The sequence below is a fragment of the Coturnix japonica genome, chromosome 1 (genome assembly GCF_054131305.1).
Source record: "Coturnix japonica strain WE chromosome 1, WE-NBRP24, whole genome shotgun sequence".
Taxonomy (NCBI): domain Eukaryota; kingdom Metazoa; phylum Chordata; class Aves; order Galliformes; family Phasianidae; genus Coturnix; species Coturnix japonica.
This window is the reverse complement of record NC_140663.1, coordinates 67,592,105-67,611,278: the sequence shown is the minus strand read 5'-3', so window position 1 is coordinate 67,611,278 and position 19,174 is coordinate 67,592,105. Positions and strand designations below refer to the sequence as shown.

Here is a 19,174-nt window from a genome sequence, read left to right as displayed (position 1 = left end):
TGGATGTGGCTCTGGGCAGCCTGGTCTAGTGGTTGGTGACCCTGCACATGGCAGGGGGGTTGAAATTAGACAGTCAGTATGATCATTTTCAACACAGGACATTCTATGATTCTATGACTCAGGAGTTCTCTCCCAACTTTTATTTTTTCATACAGGTGGACAGCCATTAACCTTAATGATTTCTTGTTTCTGGCTACAGTTTAAACAAATCCAGATGCTCCAAAGTAGTGCCCTCTTCTCAAACAAGGGGAGTGATCACAGACTGTAGACTAAAGATCTGCAGGCACCTTCTGGGGGCCTCACCCTCTTTCTTCTCTACCTTGTCCACTCTGCCAGTGTAGTCCTGCTGCCTTCTTTTGTGCTGGCAGCAGCATTTACCAGATCTTCTTGCAAACAGATTCAGCTCTCAAATAGCAGAAAGCAGGCCAGTGTTTTTTTCAGGGTTTGTTTTCTCATGTTTGAATGAATTAAGTCAACGCATACGGAAATCTAACAAAATAAGAGCCAGCGTGAGGTAGGCAGCAGGAGGAAGGGAGAAAAAAAAATGGAAGGGAGATTAAGATATTTTCCTCTGAGCAGCTATGGCCAACCGAAATTTACCAATTCACTGTTTCAATACTGTAAGTATAACCATGTTAGCTATCTTAACCACACTTCAGGTGTGCCTATAGAAATCAGACTAACAGTTAATTCTGGATATGCTCTGCCCATTAGCCTCACTTATGGACAGCTGTTCGTATGATCTTTACTTCTCTGGGAACAAATGCAGCTGAAGTACAAATCACCTTGTAAAAAAAGGGGCTCAAGCTAGGGAAAACTTTCCAGCTAGTAGAAATCACAGAACCATTTAAGTCAAATGATAATCATATGCTGGAGAATTTTTAGGCTAACCTCCTCAACAAGGAGTAGAACATCAGCTGATGTCAGAGGGAGAATGATTACTTTGGCACGATCTCTTAAAGCCATGTTTGTTTCCAAGTAAGTCAGCGGCCATGTTTAATGCATTTTATATAATGATCTCTGGGGAAAGCTGTAGATGGGTCGTGTAGAATGTTTCTGTGATTAAGAGGTGGTTTTGGTAGTTGATATGTGAAGAGAGTTAGCTCTACTTCTTTGTCTTGGGTTTCACAAACAACAAAGGCCTTAGATGCGGTGTATATTTTAGGGAATATTGCATTGCAGAGGAACAGTTCTGAACAAAAAAGGTCTTTAGCGTATGCATGCCTATATTGTTAGCAGTATTGTGTAGTCTAAGACGGTGCAGATTTAAGAATTATCTCACTACTGCAATATCAAGACTGCCAGTTGTGTGTCTGTCTTGGAAAACTTTTACCAGATAAGTCATTTCTTAATGATTGGACAAGTATCAAAATGTTATGAACCTCAAATCAGTAATGCTGAATGTACAGATCATTATAATATGGTATTTTAAGTCTAAGGAATTGCTGTCATGTAGCCATTAGGGATTGTTTATATGCCAGAGTTCCTTTAGGTGTGTATTCAGAAGACTTTGCCCATAGACTTAAAGGATATTTGAAAAGAAGAATTTGTAATCCATGGCTTCAGTCTCACAATGACTATTTGACTGTCATGAGGGATTCTCAACAATACTATGTCTACTCTTTTTGTAACATTGCAGAAAGGAGTGTTGTAAATGTGGGCAGTAAACAGCTTCTGAGCCCAAAGAGCTGAGAAACTGAAAAGGAGAAACTGAGTTTTACTATGCCAAGGAGGAGTGACTGAGGCTTGGGTGCTTCTGCCTCGTGGAAGAGAGTCTTAAAACTAGAGTGAGGAGGCAAAGCTGCTGCTATCAGAGAGACTTTGTCCCTCAGACCCCCAACACTCTGTGTGTCTTCTCACTCGCCCTCTCCAGGGCTCTGCCACCGCTTTGTTTTCTTGTGTCTCCCATCAGCACAGGTAGCGAAGCAGCAGCCAGTGGCTGCTGGATGGGCAGGCAGCCCTCAGGCTTTCCTGCAGCTCAGCTGAGCTTAGGGCTTTACAGTACATGGCTGTTACTAGTCTAAGTGCCTCTTGCACAAGTAGGGCAGTCTTTATGGAGGATGTTTTGAGAGTCAGCTAACTACAACTTCTCTCTTCCTTGTGCATAAGAATAAAAATCCCACTAGAAGCATTAACTGCAGGAAGAAAGTTCTATCCGTTCCTCTCGATTCTGAAGATATAGCTTGCCCTAATTCCTAGCTAATTACATACCTCAGTCTTGCTGAAGAGTACAGCTGAGAAAATGGTGGAATGTGGAAACATCTGCTTTCAGAAGCCCTGCTGCATGGCCGCAGCAGTTCACCACCTTCCCACTTTGGCTGGGGTGTTCGTTGCTGCATTGCCTTAAAGACTCTCAGTCCCAGCTCTCTCTTCAACAAAATCCCTTTAGTTTCAGACTGTACAAATTTCAACCATCTGAGTTCACTTAAACAAATGTAAGTGTGTGTTAGGGGGGAAATGATGTTTCCTTGTGCTACACAGACATTCTCTCTAAGTAAGCCATAATAAGCCAAAAGGCAGGGAAATTGCAGCATGCCTAAACAATTCAGATACCAGCCCAGAGTCAATTCGCTTATTGAATCTCACACACTTTTAAACTTGCTGGGCCTCAGAAACATTCTTGTTCTTTCTTGCTGTAGCTCACTAGCTAACACACACTCTGTGGAGAGTAGTGCCATTAACTGCTGATTTGGAGGCCTTCTGTTAGCCAAAGAAGTGACTTAGGCTTCCTGGAGGCATTCACAGCATCCAGACTTCCTTCAAACAAGTGGTTAAACTTAAGTAACAGTAGCCACAAACAAGTCCTGTTCTCAGTATCTCCATCTTTCCTGAAAATCCATTTAACAGTTTTGACCTTGCTGGGGAATGTAACTTTTGGTATCATCTTTTCTGACCTCCTGAGGAGGTGTCTCTTATCCCAGCAGAGAAGCTCCTTTCAATAGTTAGCATTGCCTTTTCTTGAACTTCCATGAATTTCAGAGGATGCATTCTACTCCATTTGGGCTCTGGTTTACTCTAAATTCACTACACTGGTTAAGAGATACCAAGTAGTCTTTGACCCGTGGTTTCTGTTGACCTACAACAGCCTGGTCTAGCTGTAGCTTTCCCTGTTCATTGCAGGGAAGTTAGGCTAGGTGACCTTTAGAGGTCCTTTCCAACTCACATGATTCTATGGTTCTGTGATTTAGTTGCTGCTCCTCTGTCAGTCAGGTAGACCCCTCCTGACTCTTTTATTTTACTTAACTTGCAATCTGTGGAGAAAGGTATCCAGGCTGTAAATCATTATGATTAAAGACAGAAAAGAAAATCCACTGAATGTGTTCATATTAATAAAGGTCTACCATTTGAAACCTGTATTAAGGCAAACTGATGCAAGTACTCCACAAAGTGCTACCAAGCTACCTACTAGTGTTAAATGCTTTTTATTTCCTGCTGGCAGTGGATGGAGACACTAAAAACGTTGTTGAATTGGTATATGCCAGCTCGTTATTGCAACTTAGTTGTATAGTTTTTTGATTGACAATTGTAGCTTTTAGCTTATAACTCATGGGAGCCAAGCAGAATTTTCAAGAATTTTCAATTTTCCTATTGAAGCAAACAGGGATTTAAAGACCTAACATACTTCAGTGGTATGTTGTGTTGTTGTTGTTTTGGTTTGGTTTTCTTGCAAATTTCATCATCCTGGTAAATGCCTCTGCAAGTCTGAGCAGCTCAGTTGGTTTAGAATATGGGATGAGGCCCTTGATTGCTTGGGACTTTCTTGTGTGGATCTCAAGATTTAAATCTGAGTTCTTATGTAAGGAACGTTAATATTAAAGCCTGGATCCATTTTTTGCACCTGATCCTGGATTTGCACCTGAATACGTCCTCTTCTGAAAGTCTGAAACTCTGTTGTTAGTCCAATAATTTGCCACCCAGATATCTTGGTCTGACTTTTCTGTGCTTTCTTGTTTTTGTGAAAGGAGTGCAGAAGGTGCTTATGTGCAGCAGTGGTGGCCAATGAAAAATAACCAAAGCTATTATGTTTGAATTTCTTTTTAAGTCTCACTTAGATGAATGTGCAGCCATGACATAGTGTGATGCTCACAGTTTACACAGTTCTAATCAGATTTTAAGAACACATCAGGTTCTTAAAACCCTTTCCAGGGCTACTGCACAGGGGACTTGAAGAGTCTGCCTTTCCCTTCAGCAAGAGTTGTGTTAGAAATATGCTGAAGCATAGTTATAGCAATATTCTATTGCTTACGAATAACATTGCAGATTGCAAATAATGAGCTCAATGTAAAGTTTGGGGCAAATGATATCTCTGCAGAACTGAAAGTATTGTTTGTAAGTTAGTATAATTAGATGATTTCTGCCACAGGTTGCATTTGAACATGCAATATAGTATAATAATATAATATTATAACTCTGACATTCACATGCTTGTGTGGGAGTGTCATCCCTCTAGTGGCACCAAGGAAGGTCTCTCCTAGGACTGGCAATAGTGACACCATCAAACCCAAATGCCTGACAGTGGGACACTGACACCATATAGCACTCCCATGCTGAGGCCATGTACCAGTCAAGCACCTCAGCAGCTCCTCCTAGCACAGTCTGAAAGCACTTCTTCAGCCACAGAACTACATATCCTTCCTCTCCCCACAAGTTTCTAATAAATTAATGGCTTGACCAAAAGGCAAAACAGACCTCTGTAGAGATGAGCTGGAGCATGACTGAGCATACTACAGGTTTTTAGCTCTGTTTGGACCTTGTAAGCCTCAGCAGAAACCAGAATTATTCATATACATTCCTGGTTAACTGACTGAAATATGCCCTGAAGCATGCCTATGGGGAGGATTTTCATAGCTCCTTGTTTGTTGCAGATCAGTGTGAGTCTTGTGCGCCACCCTAATTCAGCCCCTCTGAGCTCTAGAAACATCTCTTGGCCAAAGCGCCATTTCTGCCACCCTCAAATCCAACTCCAGTAACAATTGTTTGCTACCCAACTGCAGAAGTGGAAGTTGCTTTTTTGGACACATCTGTTTGGTGTCCAGTTGGCAGATGAGAAGTGAGTTTTCCATGTGGTAACTTGTTGCCTGCTGATGGCTTGTGTGGCTTTGGTGAGTGATTCATTGCTGGCCTAGGAAGTCATATCACCTTCACAGCGATTTTAGTGAAGTAAACATGAAAATCTTCAGGGGAAAATTAAAAAAAATGGTAGATTTTTGAATGGAACAGTATTACAGTGCAACTCTGATCATTTAGTGAAATATACCATGAGGAGTCAGTGCCAGTAGAACTGAAGAAGGAAAAGTGGTGTTTAAAGATTTTAATTGCCTTACTTAAGATTCCTGATCCTTTTTTTTTCATATGTAGCCTTTCAGTGAAAGAGCTCAGAAATGAATTGCACGTGTGTCAAGAAACTATTTACGTGGGTTCTTCCTACCATATTACCTGAGCACCTCCCACATTATTAAAAGGCCCCAAACCGCTGCAGCAATATAATCTCCTTTCCCTCATTCCCTGTAAATGAATCTAGAAAAGGTGTTTTTTTTTTCAAATGCATGCGTATCTGAGAGATTAAATATATTTGTGTGAAACATTACAGTGGAAAGCTGACAGTAATCACTTGTGTCCAGTGCTGTACAACGTGTTAGAAGCAGCAGCATTCAGCATCACAGCGTTTAGTTTTAGCCAGCTACCTGCTTTGTATTTGCAGCCTTGGTGTAGGTGACTGGGCCAAGTATGCAAGCTGGGGCAAGGGAAGGTTTCTATGTATCCCTGCGCAGAGAAAGGGCCAGTCTAGGCTGGTCATCAGGGAATGAGTGGGAGAGAATTATTTCTCAGATCCAGTCCTGGTCCTAGCTAGCAGTACTTCCTTTGGAATGTTCTCCTTCCTTTTTATGCCTTCTTTAGAAACAGTACAGGTTTCAGAGATAACAGTTTGAAAGTGGGAAGTGCCATCAATAATGTTAATATCTCTTACCACTTCAGGTGCACTCATTGAATGTATTATTCATATGCCTTTTCAAAAAGCATTTTATATTCTCAGACTGAACATATCATCATATTCCCATTGTAAAACATAGCAGACCAAGACAGACAGGAATAGACAGGCTGGCAAGAATCCATTTTAGCACCTAGAATCTAGATGTCTTTAGTTTACCAGTCTTCTAACTACCGCAACAAGCTGCGTCTCGGACATTTTGTCTCAGGTTTTGCTTTCGAAGTGAAATACAATCACATCTCCAGCTGAGTGGTATAGCCAGTTTATCTATAAGAACCCTGTTGTTTCTGACAGCAGCAGAACCTCTTGCTCTGTACAATTTACTTTCTGTATTTCATAGTTAGTTCTGCACACACACACGTTGCAAGCAGGAAGCAGGAGCAACTCTTGGCTTCCCCTGTCTCAAGAGACTGCCATGAAACTGAAAAACACTAAACTATAACTTAAGTATCTGTTAGACCTTTAATTAGCGACCTAAGGAGTGTTTGCCAAGAGGAAATTTGAATTCAGTTTTCCAAATAGAAAGTATTTAACCTCTCAATAGCACTCAAGTAATTATAATACTTGTATGTTTTTTTTTTTCTTCAGGAACTGTAAAAAACAAAAATCAAATTGAAAAATGATAGGAGGCGTCATTTTTATGACATGGAACAGTGAAATTCTCTGTTTGAAAGGAAAGCTTCAGCATTGCCCATCCCTCAGACCCCTGTAGCTGACACAGAAAGGAGCAGCCTCAAGCAGGGAAAGCAGGTTGCGGATTGTTGATTTTCCCACTGAACCAGCCTTAAACAGCACCAGGGCCAACTGTGGTGGTTTTATGTGCGTCACTACAATAGCAAACACCCAGCTAAGATCAGCAGGTCATTTCACACAGCTTGTAATGTGATAAAGATGCTCAGTCAGTGGCAGGAGGACTAGGATGCATCAGAAGTAGGCATATATGACGGTACATTTTGCAGATATTAGTCAATAACAACCAAGCTATCTGCATTTCAGATTGCAGCAGTTGTTTCAGCCCTAACCCTCACTGTTCTTTCACTAGACATCAGCTCAGAATTTCCCAGAATGAATTCCAAGAAAAAAAAACAGTATTTTCTTTCTTCTCGTTTCACAGACTGCAGGTTGCTTTGGGATTATGTTTATCAGCTGCTTTCTGACAGCCGGTACGAAAATTTCATCCGATGGGAAGATAAGGAATCCAAAATTTTTCGGATAGTGGATCCCAATGGGCTGGCCCGGCTGTGGGGAAACCACAAGGTAAGGGAGCAGTGTAGTTTTCCTCCTATGGCACAGCATCTTTTATAACATCACAGGATTTACTTATGAACAAGGGAAAAGGAAGGAAGTGTGCGTACAAACCACACCTGGAAGGTTATAATCTTTCATTGTACTTGCATTAGAAGTGTAAAGCATCCAACCTCAAGCACTAAAACTTACCCTTCACATGAAGAACCTGTTGGTTTGGTTCAAAGGCGTTCAGTTGTAAATGAATTTAATGATAAAATTATGAGAAATGCAGGAATAATGGTCCTTCTCTCTCAAAGCATCTCATTTCTTCCCGAAACCTGATGCTAAGGATATTCTGGTTAAGATGTGGTCTGAAAGGAGGTGTGTACAACCCCTCGGAGGGAGCTTCCTTTCTGTGTCCCTTTATGCACAGATTTCACAAAAAGAAAAGCTTCTGTCTTGTGATTGACAGCAAATGCTGTAGGATTATGCATTTCTTTGTAAGAGGTTGATTCTGCTTTGTTCACTGGAAAAGATACTTGCAGTTTGGAGCTGAGTATGTACAGATATATCTGTATGAGTACAGATACATGCTCATATCTTTATGAATGTATGCATATGACTACAGTCATGTTTGTACAGTCAGCACAGGCTTATAAAAGAGAAACTGATCTTGACCAATGTGACCATCTAGGGATTAATGAACTATGATGAGATGACTAGCTCAGTGGAGGCAGAGAGAACAGTAGATATTGGTTATCTTCACTTTGGAAAGGCTTTTGAGACTGTCACTTCTATTATATCCTCAGACAAACAAATGAAGTACAGACTAGAAAGGACAACAGCAAAGTAAGCTGAAAACTGGCTGAACTGCGTGTCTGAAAGGACTGTGATCAACAGCACAAAATCCACTTATTAGTGGTACTATGCAGAGGATTGATTGTGGAGTCAATACTGCTTAACATGTTCATTAATGACATGGATGATGGGACAGAATGCACCCTCAGCAAGTTTTCAGTTGATACTTCAAAAAAAACCCCAGCAGCTGAGAAGAGTGATTGATACCCCCACAGGGTTGTGCTGCTGTGCAAGACAGACCTGCACATAGAGAAGGGTACATAGAGAATCTCATGAAACCTAATAAGAGGGAATGCAGAGTTTCACACCTGGGGAGGAATGGCCCTACGTATGGAATGTTTTTGCCAGGAAAGTGGTCAGGTGCTTGGACAGGTTGCTCAGGGAGACTGGAGTCTCCATTCTTGGAGTTTCCTGGACATGTTCAAAGCCAGAATAGACACAGGTCCAAGGACCAGCTCTAGTTGTCTCCACTTTAAGGGGTTGGACTAGATGATCTCCAGAAGTGCATTCCAAACCCAACCATTCTGTGATTCTGTATGTGAGTGTACATAGCCTAAAATGTCGGTAAGGTCAAAATTTTCTCTTGTGACATGATTTGCATCTCTTTTAGAGGTTTTGGGCTGTGGTACTGGGAATGAAGAGCTCTGCTCTTACCTCACCTACATGCCAATAATCAAGTCTTGCCATCAGGTCTTGTTTCAGATGTCTAAAATTGAAGCTACTTAAATTACTAGTCATTTGGGACACAGTAGCATTTAGCATTTAAGAAATGGGAAGAGCACATACATACACTATTTCAGGGGTCTTCTGAATGATTAGAGTCTAGATTTTGCAAAGAACCCATTGACATTCTTCATGTTTAATTACTACAGGAACTCTTAATAAGACTTTCCTTAGCAGAGCAGCTGAGGTCAAGGCAGGACCTCAGGGCCATTTTAGATAGGCAGTTCAGCCTCATTTAATATACCTAGCTGAATACTACAGACTTGTGCATGATCTTGGACCAACACTGCTGCACCAAGCCAAACTCTTGCCATCAGGGCTCACAGACTAAAAGCATGCTTCTGCTAGTTTGGCTTGTTTTGCCTACGGCAGGGCAGCAGCTCTATACTCATGCAAACATGGCTTTGCCAGTATGGAGCCCTCTCAGCTGGGAGTTTCTTTGCCAGTGTGGTAACCAGCGCTCTTTGTACAAAAAAAAACCTATTGGACTTCTTGATTTACACCCCTGTAAGGAGAGGACAAACAGGCTCTCAATCTCCACAGTACTCTGTAAGCATTAACTAATTAATGGAGGGGAATCCCAGAGGAACAGAGCTCTTAGCAAGGATTGCTGACAAATGCAGTCTATTAGCCACTGTTCTTACATTTTAGAAAAGGTGGTTTCATTAAGAACAGGCCTGTCACATATCCATGTAGAGTGAGCATCTCCATCTAGAGTCTCTTTTTGTGGTTGATGAAGCCTTTTGTTTTATGCCATCCAAGAAACTGTAGAAAAACCTCACTTGGAATTTTTGGTAGACTTTCTCACTTAAATTGCCTTGTTATGAAAAGTGATGTAGAAATTTCTCCTGATGAGAGCTGGAGGCACAGGATGGGCCTGCAAACAGCAGAATAATGAAACGTGATTTCTTGACCAGACCTGGTTATTTTAGCTAGTTTGTGATAGTTCTGCAATTCATTTGGGGGCTTAGGAAGGTTTAAATGACTCATCTCACCACATTTTCCCCTTTTCTTTTGAAAAATACAGAACAGAACAAATATGACTTATGAGAAAATGTCCAGAGCCCTACGCCATTACTACAAACTAAATATTATCCGGAAGGAGCCAGGACAAAGGCTTTTGTTCAGGTAATCTTTTTTATTATCTTTTACCCTAAAACCAATTCGATTTTGAAGGTGGAAGATGGAATTGCGTGTATGATACTTCATTGGCACAGTCAGAACATTATTGAAAAGCTGTTTTGACCATTGGTCAAAGCATAAAGCTTCCGATCTTTCAAGGCAACCACACCATTTTAGGAAAATACAGGCCTTTTCATGTTATCAGTGGAGTCAATAGAAGTGTCTTTCACTCACTTCAAGCAGGCCTTGCTATTTTTTAAGACTTCAGCTATATGATTTGTGATCTCATCCAAACTCCTGGAAAGTCCAGTCCACATTCAACTTCTCAGATACAGCTGCTGGCAAACACTAAGCAGGGATATGACGTTTCCTCAGGAGCATCAACATCGCAGAAGGGAAGTGCTGATGAACACATCTTAGTAGAGGTGCCTTCAAGGAAGAGAGGAACCTGCAAGAGCTGTAAATAAACCCTGAAGCATCAAATTTGATGATATGACCAAGAATGTAAGGAAATAAGGCCCTAAACAGCATGAAGCAGGGAGTTTCTCTATGAACTTGGGTACAACTTGCAAAACAACGGAGTGTAAACATTTCATTTCTCTGCAGACAAGACAAGACAAGACAAGGAAGTCTTGTGTGTAATCCTGACCCACAGAAAACTGAACTCAGCCCAACAACTGCTTTGGGTCCAGTCTGGGTTACTTGTCTGGATCCAGTAACATTCATGGAAATTATATCAATAAAAAGGCAGTCTTGGAGTTTGTTTTAAGAAAAGAAACCAACAGAATTGCATTGGCTAAGTACAGCTGAAGAGGTTTCTGTGGAATGTCTTGTTGATATCCGTTTTAGAGAGAGAATTAAATAGGAAAAAAGCGAGTGAAGAGGTCACGGGCAGAATCAACTGTGTTATTTTAATTCTTTTTTGGCAAAACGTTGAAGTTGCTTCCTAAGGAGTGGTACCAAAGGAGCCTGGATTGCTGTGGCCTTGTGTGCAGATGACACTTCCTGGGGGAATTCTGTGATGCTGAGTAATGCATGCACTTATATTGGAACCTTTTCTTTGGTGGGAGCACAAACAAAGTGGGAGTCCTCCTCTCCTTGACCAAGCTGCCTATTTTCTCTAAACTGTAGAAAGCTGCTACCTTTGGAGACCTCAGTTCCTCTGTCAGATTTGCCCAAAACTGACCAATGGATTCAAAGGTCACAAAGCAGCATAAAACACAAGCATATAAACTTCATTTCCTTTGGAAACTGGAGGAGGAAACAAAACAAAGTGTTTTTTGCACAATTCCCAATAAAAACTTACTGATGTTGTTTTCTTAGACCAGTTTATATCTGAAGAGAAGAAGAAGAGCAGCTGCAAAAAATCAGGCCGTTAACGTGCCTTTCTTGGCTATTTCTCACAAGCACAGAAAGAATAGGAAATGTGAGTTTTTAAGAAACATGCAGGCAGTTGACTCGTGCAGATATCTGTAGAGGGCTGAATGTAAAATGGGGTGAGGTGAAGCTTTCAAGTGGTATGGCTGAATACCTCCCGCAACAAGAGAGGTTATAGATACTGTAGATACCGTTTCTTCATTAGTTTGAAGTTCTGGGCTGTTTGTTGTTTATTTTTTGATTCATTCAAATGCTGTAATAAACATCCATACTTTGCATTCCTCACCGTGACTTAGTACACAGACTAGAAGGCATACCCACAGTTCTACTGTACAGTTCTTATCAGCCCATCTCCCACATGATTTAGGAGACAGAACAAGCAGGGAGGGCAGTGGGATTGTTCTTTCGATTTCTCCCTCATGCAAGATAGCAGGAGAAGCACAGGGTGTGAACAGGGGCATGGTAGTACAGCCTGTAGGCTTTGATGGGCTTTCCCTGGGTAGCCAGGGACTGATTCACCATTTCTGTATGCCAGTTTTTCAGTGCCATAACACCATTTATATTGGCAGAGTTCTTCCAGCATACAAATGGGAGTGACGCAGCAGTGAGTCATAGACAGTTTCTTTTTCCTAAATGCATATGTGCATATGATTTCCAAAATTAGAAGAGGAGGCAAGAGGTTAGTTCCAGGCTGTGCTGTGTGTTTGCTGAGAGGCTCTGGATTTTTCAGACTGAAAGCCTGAAGCTTCATAACCTCAAAGGCAGAAGGGGAGGCAAGTCTTAACCACAAGCTTCAGCACTGATTTTTGTGGGTTAGTGATAGTGACAAGGTTCATATCAGTTTGTTTTGTTGTCACTGGAGCCGGGATATCAAGGGTATCATCAGCCTGAAATAAAATCAGCTGCCCTGATTAACACAGTTTGCACTGTTGAATGTTAGCCAGTACCTCATTAATGAAAAAAAAAACACATTTTGTAACACTTCCAGTATAAACATGTCTCATTCTAATTTTTCCAGAAGTACTTATGAGTTAGGAAAGTGATTTGTGTTTAGGCTAGGATTTTTTCCTTCCTGTGCCATTCTCTTTTCCTATGCTATTAAATCCAGAAAGAAAAAGCAGAGGTCTTCCTTGCTGTCTCTGTGCAGTGGTATAACAAAAGCACCCTGGCAATGATCGAGACTGCAGACCTGACCTGCAGTCTGGTGCATGTCCTTTCCCATTGCCTATGCTACCATGCCTCCCTAGAAGCAGTTTCTGTTTCTAGCCCTATGCAGAATTAACTGCAGCAGGGCATCAGTATGGACATGGTTTGGTGGGAGCTACTGGTAAGAGGTGAACGGTTGGACTGGATGATCTTTTAGGTCTTTTCCAACGTTGGTGATTCTATGAGTACTGGGAGCTATGGCATTCATTTACAGAGGATGCTGCTATGTTACAGTTTCACTTGCTCACAGTCACACAGGAAAAGACTCTCTTTGCGCACAGTTCCCTTTTCTCAGTTAAAGCTTAGCCCAAAAGATTTTTCTCTTGGGGCATTTTCCATTTCCCAGAGCTTGTTCTGACTCGATCCTTGACCCTTTCCAGCCCTGCTCCTTCAGAGTTTCATATTCCCCTTTACTCACCTTCACACAAGCCAGCACAAACTAGTAGCCTTTTGCCTCTATGCCTTGCAGGTGCTTTTGCTTTGAAATGTGCTGGCAATACAGATCATTCTCATGTCTTTCACCAGACTCCATAAATGAGTGGACGTGTGGCATACTGTCATATGAGGAAGAAGAAAAACATCACACCTTGGAAAAGACTGTGGGATTTGGTTAAAATTTGGGCTTGTAAAAAGGGGAGCAGGAGGAAATGCTTGTGATTTGTTTTAATTCTTCTCCAATTAGGGAAGAGGGAAGAAGGCAGCAGGCTGCAGAGAAACTGGGAAGTAGCAAGTGGTATTGGAGGATACGGGAAAGATGTTCCTGGGGAGCTGCGGAACTCAGGGATCTCAGCATCTTTATGAAGAGAAGGTCTGAGAGCGCTGGGAAATCGCTCTTGTTTCTGTGTCTTTCAGGTTCATGAAGACCCCAGATGAGATTATGAGTGGCCGAACAGACCGCCTTGAGCACCTTGAAACCCAGGCACTGGATGAACCCGTGTCACAAATATACCAAGAAGATGAGTGCTGAAGGGAACTGGTGCAACACCTCTGTGGGTTTATGTGAGAAACATCTGCTTGGATGGCTGGCATGGTTTGGGAGGGGAAGCAACCCCACAGAAGCAGTAGTGGGGGTTTCTGCTTAGCTTGAAGACCGTGCAGGACCTGAAGCACCTTAACAAAACAAACTAACAGGCAGAAGTGGTGCTGGCAGAAAAGTAAATGGGAGAAAGCCTGGACTTACGCACTACTTCACTGTTCCTACAAAGTCTCCCTCGAGCTCTTTCTTTCTTTTTGGATTAAGTTTTTAGGTTTTTTTTGTTTCTTAGGGTATTTTTTGTTGTTGTTTTTCGTTGTCCTGTTCCCCCCCCCCCCCTCCCAATAAACATGTAGTTTGACTTCCCTTTTCTCACATAGGGCAAAACATGAGATTATGGGTTTTTTTTCCTTCGGAAGGCTTTCCTTTGGGAACAGAGTGTTCTTACTTTCCTTGCAAGTCTCATGAGATAACACCACATGAAACAGCAGTGCCACACAAGGGATTTGCTCAAGGGTTCTAGTGTGCTTGGATCCATTTCTGTGTGCTGTGTCTGCTAAATGTACTGAAGCTACCAAAAGAATTTACCACAGGTATCTATCAAGCAAGGAGGAGTCACCGTTCATTTGTAGGCTGGGATGGAATCCCAACATAGCTTGGGTTCATGAATCCTTGAATAGCTGTTAACTTCTGGCATATGGACCAAAACCAGTCACCTAAGTGCTCCAGGGAGGAGAGAAGTAAATGTGGCAAACCTCTGCAATAGGCCAATGTTGATATTTTCCCTCCCTTTAGCAAAGGGGTGATAGAGGAGGAGGGGGGAGGAACTTCATGATCCTTGAGGTCCCTTCCAACCCAGGTCATTCTGTGATTCTGAGGGAAAGGGGCAACTCCAAATATATATGTATATATGTGAACCCCACAACATATGCACAATGCAGAATTTTAGTTCAAAGGCTTTGATAAAAAAGCAAAGGGTAAAATATCTGAAATCACAGAAGGAAGGTTTTGTCCTTACACGTGCTAGCAGGTGTAGTGAAGGGCGAAGGACTTTCCATCTTAAGAAGAATGCAGAGGGACCTTTCACGTGGTTTGTACTGCTCAGAGACCACTCCAGGATCATTTTGTGCTCCTGGAGAGATAGGTGATTCACCAATATAAAACCAATGGTAGAGAAGTAGAAACCAAATAGGGATAGTGATACTTTGGAATTGATTTTGTCTTTGTTTTGGAGTTTGGTTTTCTCCCTCCCATGCCTCCCAACCCTTCCTCACCCGACAGCTTTCCCATCTAGGAATCTTTTCTCAGCTTACCTGTACTTAATGTGATTTTAAAGACCAAGAAAAAAAAAGAAATCCCAGATCTATGTTGCTTTCTTGGTTTTGTTCTTGTTCATTGCAAGGTGCCCTATTTTTTTGCACCTTCTATTTGGTTTGAAGCATGAGGGTGCTTTGCAGGAGGCAAGAGCCGTGCCTGTTTTGGTTGCTCAGGCTGGGAAGCTCAGTAGTCCTTAATGCCCAGTACTAAAGGAACTACTGGCCCTTTGCATTTCACACTGCTTGGGCTGCTGTGACAGGAAAGTCTGTGGCACTCAGTTATCCAGTGATCCATTGGCATTGGTCCACGTAATGGAAAGAATGCAGCAGCAGAAATGATACTTGCAAAGTGTGAAGATGTACAGAGAAACTGTGTATGAGTCATGTTATTACTGGAGGAAAACAAGTCCACGCTAGGTCATTAAAAACAGAAAGCCTCTTTTATGGGAAAATGCATACTAGAAATGGAAAAAAGGGGGAAAAAAATTAAAAACAGGATTAATCTAATGAACTTCAACCAAAAAAATAAGGTACATTCCCATGATAGAGCTTCTGTTACCTATAAACCAGCGCTGCATTTGTTCCTAGCACATATTTAACAAGAGGGTTAATCTACCCAGAAAAAAATAGCACTTGGCAATGAAGAGTGGCCTGTATGTTTAAACAAAGATAGTCCAGTCTCGCAAAAGACGTTATTGAGTCACAAGTGCAGAAGGCAAGGCTTTGTTGAGGACAAAGATAGGCATCATACAGCGAGGTTTTGCAGAGCCAGTGTCTGGTGAGGAGCAACAGGGCGTACGTCTCTCCCTGAGCTCTTCCCAGGCACATCTTTTTATTATAGTACGTTAGAAGTCTGAGCACACAAAGTGCTTGACTTCTTCTGCCTCAGAAAAAAAAGGGCACGTGAATGTGCATCAGAGAGGTGAGCAGGTGACCCATCACTGCTGCAGCTCTGAAATATTTAGAGCTCATGAGATGGAGGCACAGGGAGACATCCTCAGCTCACAGGCCTGAAACCAAAGGGGCCACGATGGTTCCAACCCTAAACCTTGGGGCCACAACGATACTGACCCAAGGGCACTTGGTTGCAGCCATGCCTTGTGAGCTGGGGGTGTGTCCTCCAACTGAATGTGGAGCACAGAGAGCATTGGAATGCATCTAACTGGGGAGATCAGAGGAGTAACTCAGGAGAAGATGGTGAGTGACAGATGAAGTGAGTGTCAATGTAAAGGAAGTCTCTTGATGGCTTCTTCTGTTTCTTAGGATATACAGAAGTAGGAAAAGAGAAAAAGCACAGCTGATATCCTTTACTTGTCCGGCTGTGATGACTGCATGCACTGCATCATTTTCCTGCTCCAACTGCTGTTATGAGATGATGGGGAAGAAAGATAATATCTTCTATTCAAAGTGTTTCTCTTCGCTGAGCCACAGGATTTTGTTATGGTCAAGGTGCACAGTAGGGAAGTAGAGACAGTCAACCAGCATAAGCCCATACGCTCTCCATATGTAAGCTAGCAAGCAGTTTGTCTTCAGCACTGGTAAGGCAGGAAAAAACAAGGAATCCTAAAATCCCACATGTTGCCCAGAGGGAAAATTTGTAGGGGGAATTTAATACAGGAAATGTTCACCTTTAGCAAAAATACAACCTTTATCACTCACAGAAACAAATCAAAGGGAAAAAAAGGTTGGAACTACCTTCCTGTTGGTGTGTAGAGGACATCTCAGGACAACTATGTCTCCATCCCAGTCATAAAGTTCTCCCAAGTCTCAGGCCAGCCAGAATGAAAATACCCTTCAAACCTGGAGCAGGCTGCTCCCATGGACTCTCCTGGCCTCCAGCCACTCTGCATGCTGCAGGCTGTAGGATGACATGCTGCTGGGGCTTGGGACGTTGTGTGGAGACCTGCAGAACGTGAACTGTTCCTGGGGTCTTGTCAGCAAGGTTGTCAACGGTGGCTACAAAATATAGAAACAGGCTCCAACAGCTGCAGTAAGATTCCCCAAGCTTTCTATCTTTTACTCTAGCAAATAGGAAATGAAATACTCAGTAAAGCTCAAGAAATACTCGGCAAAGGATCTCCACACTGCAGCTAAGTGGGACCATCATTGCCTTCATTTCGCTGTGGGGCTGCGCAACCTGCAAGCAGCCAAGTAGGCCATGCTGCAGCTCCATGACTAAGTATTTCCTTCAGTTTCCCGACTGATGTTGGACATCTTTTGATGGCCTCTCCATCCACAAACCCATGTGTGCGCTCTTCAGATCTCTTTGTCAACCCCTTGCAAATCCAGAATGCATCACTTTGAGGATTTTGGGGCTCTGGTATTCTTTTTGTTTGTTTTTGTTTTGTTTTCAATAAAATCCTCGTCTTTTCATCCATGGTGGGGGTTTTCTTTCTTTCTTTGTTGAAGGTGTGGGTTTAAGGGACTGAATCAGATGAATGTAACAAAACAAAAACAAAAAGCCTCATCTCAGGGCCAGTGAGTTGCAAATAATTTTTAAAATGCCTGTAATTACATCATCTCAATAATAAAAAAGAATTTAATACAAAAATGGGAACACCACATTTTGTTGGTTCAATCATTGCTAAAAAACCAAAACATCACACGAGAAGGAAACAATGTGTTTTGCTCCACAACTCTGCCCCTCCAGGCTATTTCCCTTCATTTGGGAAAAGGAAATACGTGTATCCTAGACATCATTGCAGCTTTCTGTGCACTTTAAGCAGCAGCTAACGTTGCATGGTGAAAGTGTATGGAGGAAATCTTTGGTATTTTTGGCTGTCACTGCCTTGAGCAACAGTTTCAGAGCTGCCTCTTGAACTCAGAGACCTCAGAGAACATGCTTTCTGGGCTGTAGCAAAGGAACAGCCTAAAAGCAGGTGCTCAGTACATCTTTACCTTTGCCTAGCTCCATCCTCCTGTCACTCACCATTTACATATTTACAAATGTTAATGAGGTCACTCCTCCGTCTCCTCCAAGCTAAAGAGATCCAGCTCCCTCAGCCTCTCTACATAAGGGAGATTCTCCACTCCCTTAGTCGTCTTTGTGACTCTGCACTGGAGTCTCTGAAGCAGTTCCCCGTCCTTGAATTGTGGGACCTGGAACTGGACACGATATTCCAGACGGGGTCTCACCAGGGCAGAGCAGAGGGGGAAGAGAACCTCCCTTGACCTAAAAAGTGGAGAGGAGAATGTCAGCATGGGCAAAAAATATTTGCTATGTTGCAGGAGCACAGATGGCTCTGAAAGCCATCTTCCTTCTTGAAGCACTTCAGAAGAAACCGCTGCCATCCTGCCAGACACAGCAAGGAGGAAGAGGGTTGGGTGGGAGTAAGGAAAGGGATGAAGCCCAGTTGAAGCTTTCCCCTCACCAAGGGGCTTCCAAGGGGGCCCAAAAGAGAGCTGGGTGATGCTGGAGGCTGAGCTTCCCAGCACCCACCTTTGAAAGAGGCAAGGGCATGAGATGCCCAAAAAATCAGTGCCTACCCCAGCACAAAATTGAGTGGTTTGATCAACCACTGTATCTGTAGAGCACAGAAACCAGACTGGGACACCAAAGTACAAGTAGGCAGGCCCCGTGCCTGTGACGCATTAAGCACCTGAGGACTACAGCCAACATTCAAGTTAAAAAGAACACATAGAGACCTCATGTAGGACAATAGAGGTCATTATGACCGATATGATCAGTTGTAAAACCTGCAGGGACACATCAATCTTTCCGCCTCCTGCAAACACCTGTGCATAAAGTTTCCCAGCATCTCAAAGTGTTGGAGAACAGCCGCAACAGGAAGAGCGATAACAGTTCAGGAATTAGAATTGATCTTGTGCCGCCTGATAAACACTACTAGCCTGGGGTTGTTGGTGTGAAGCCAAGCTCTGCTAAATGGACAAAGTTTTCAAGTGAACCCTTCCCAGTGTTTGACAAGGTAAAAGGAAGGAACCAGAGCAAAGACAGATTGAACAAAGCAGGCATTGTTTCCCTGGGCTCCATAAAAAAGTGAATGCGTAACCCCTCAGAGGAAGGTGAGGAAAAGAAGCAGATAGGTAGATGAAAGCTGAGGCAAGGAGGGGGGTAGATTGGACCAGCAGAAAGCTGAAACCTGAGAGTGGTCACCATATGCACTCTGTACCAGAAACCAGTATGTTCAGTCTCTCCTTCCCGAGGTCGGAGCCAAGGTCAGAAGCTTCTGCTTGGCCTGTGCATTCTTGCAGGATCTGAACCAGCCTCCATTCAAAGACTTGAAGAATGAGGACTCCAGCCCCTTTGAAAGAGATGGAGTTAATCGTCCCCAGGGTTCCAACCTGTGCCTTCCTTTCTATTTAACTCTTTCTCTACTCTGCTTCCTAGCTCTCACAGCTGGGGCTGTTTAGCCTGGAGTAGAG

The 19,174-nt window shown here is 42.7% G+C and overlaps 1 protein-coding gene across 4 annotated transcripts in view; it reads left to right on the top strand.

The window, feature by feature from the left end:
* Positions 1–17,168, top strand: part of ETV6 (ETS variant transcription factor 6) — a 125,235-nt gene extending 108,067 nt beyond the window's left edge. For all 4 annotated transcript variants that reach the window (XM_015870759.3, XM_015870767.3, XM_085522491.1 and 1 more), the window contains 3 exons: positions 7,104–7,246; positions 9,825–9,925; positions 13,355–17,168. In XM_015870759.3, coding sequence (XP_015726245.2) covers positions 7,104–7,246; positions 9,825–9,925; positions 13,355–13,469 — 359 coding nt within the window. In that variant the 3' untranslated portion in view covers positions 13,470–17,168. The remainder of the gene's footprint in view (positions 1–7,103; positions 7,247–9,824; positions 9,926–13,354) is intronic.
* The last annotated feature ends 2,006 nt before the right edge of the window (positions 17,169–19,174 follow it).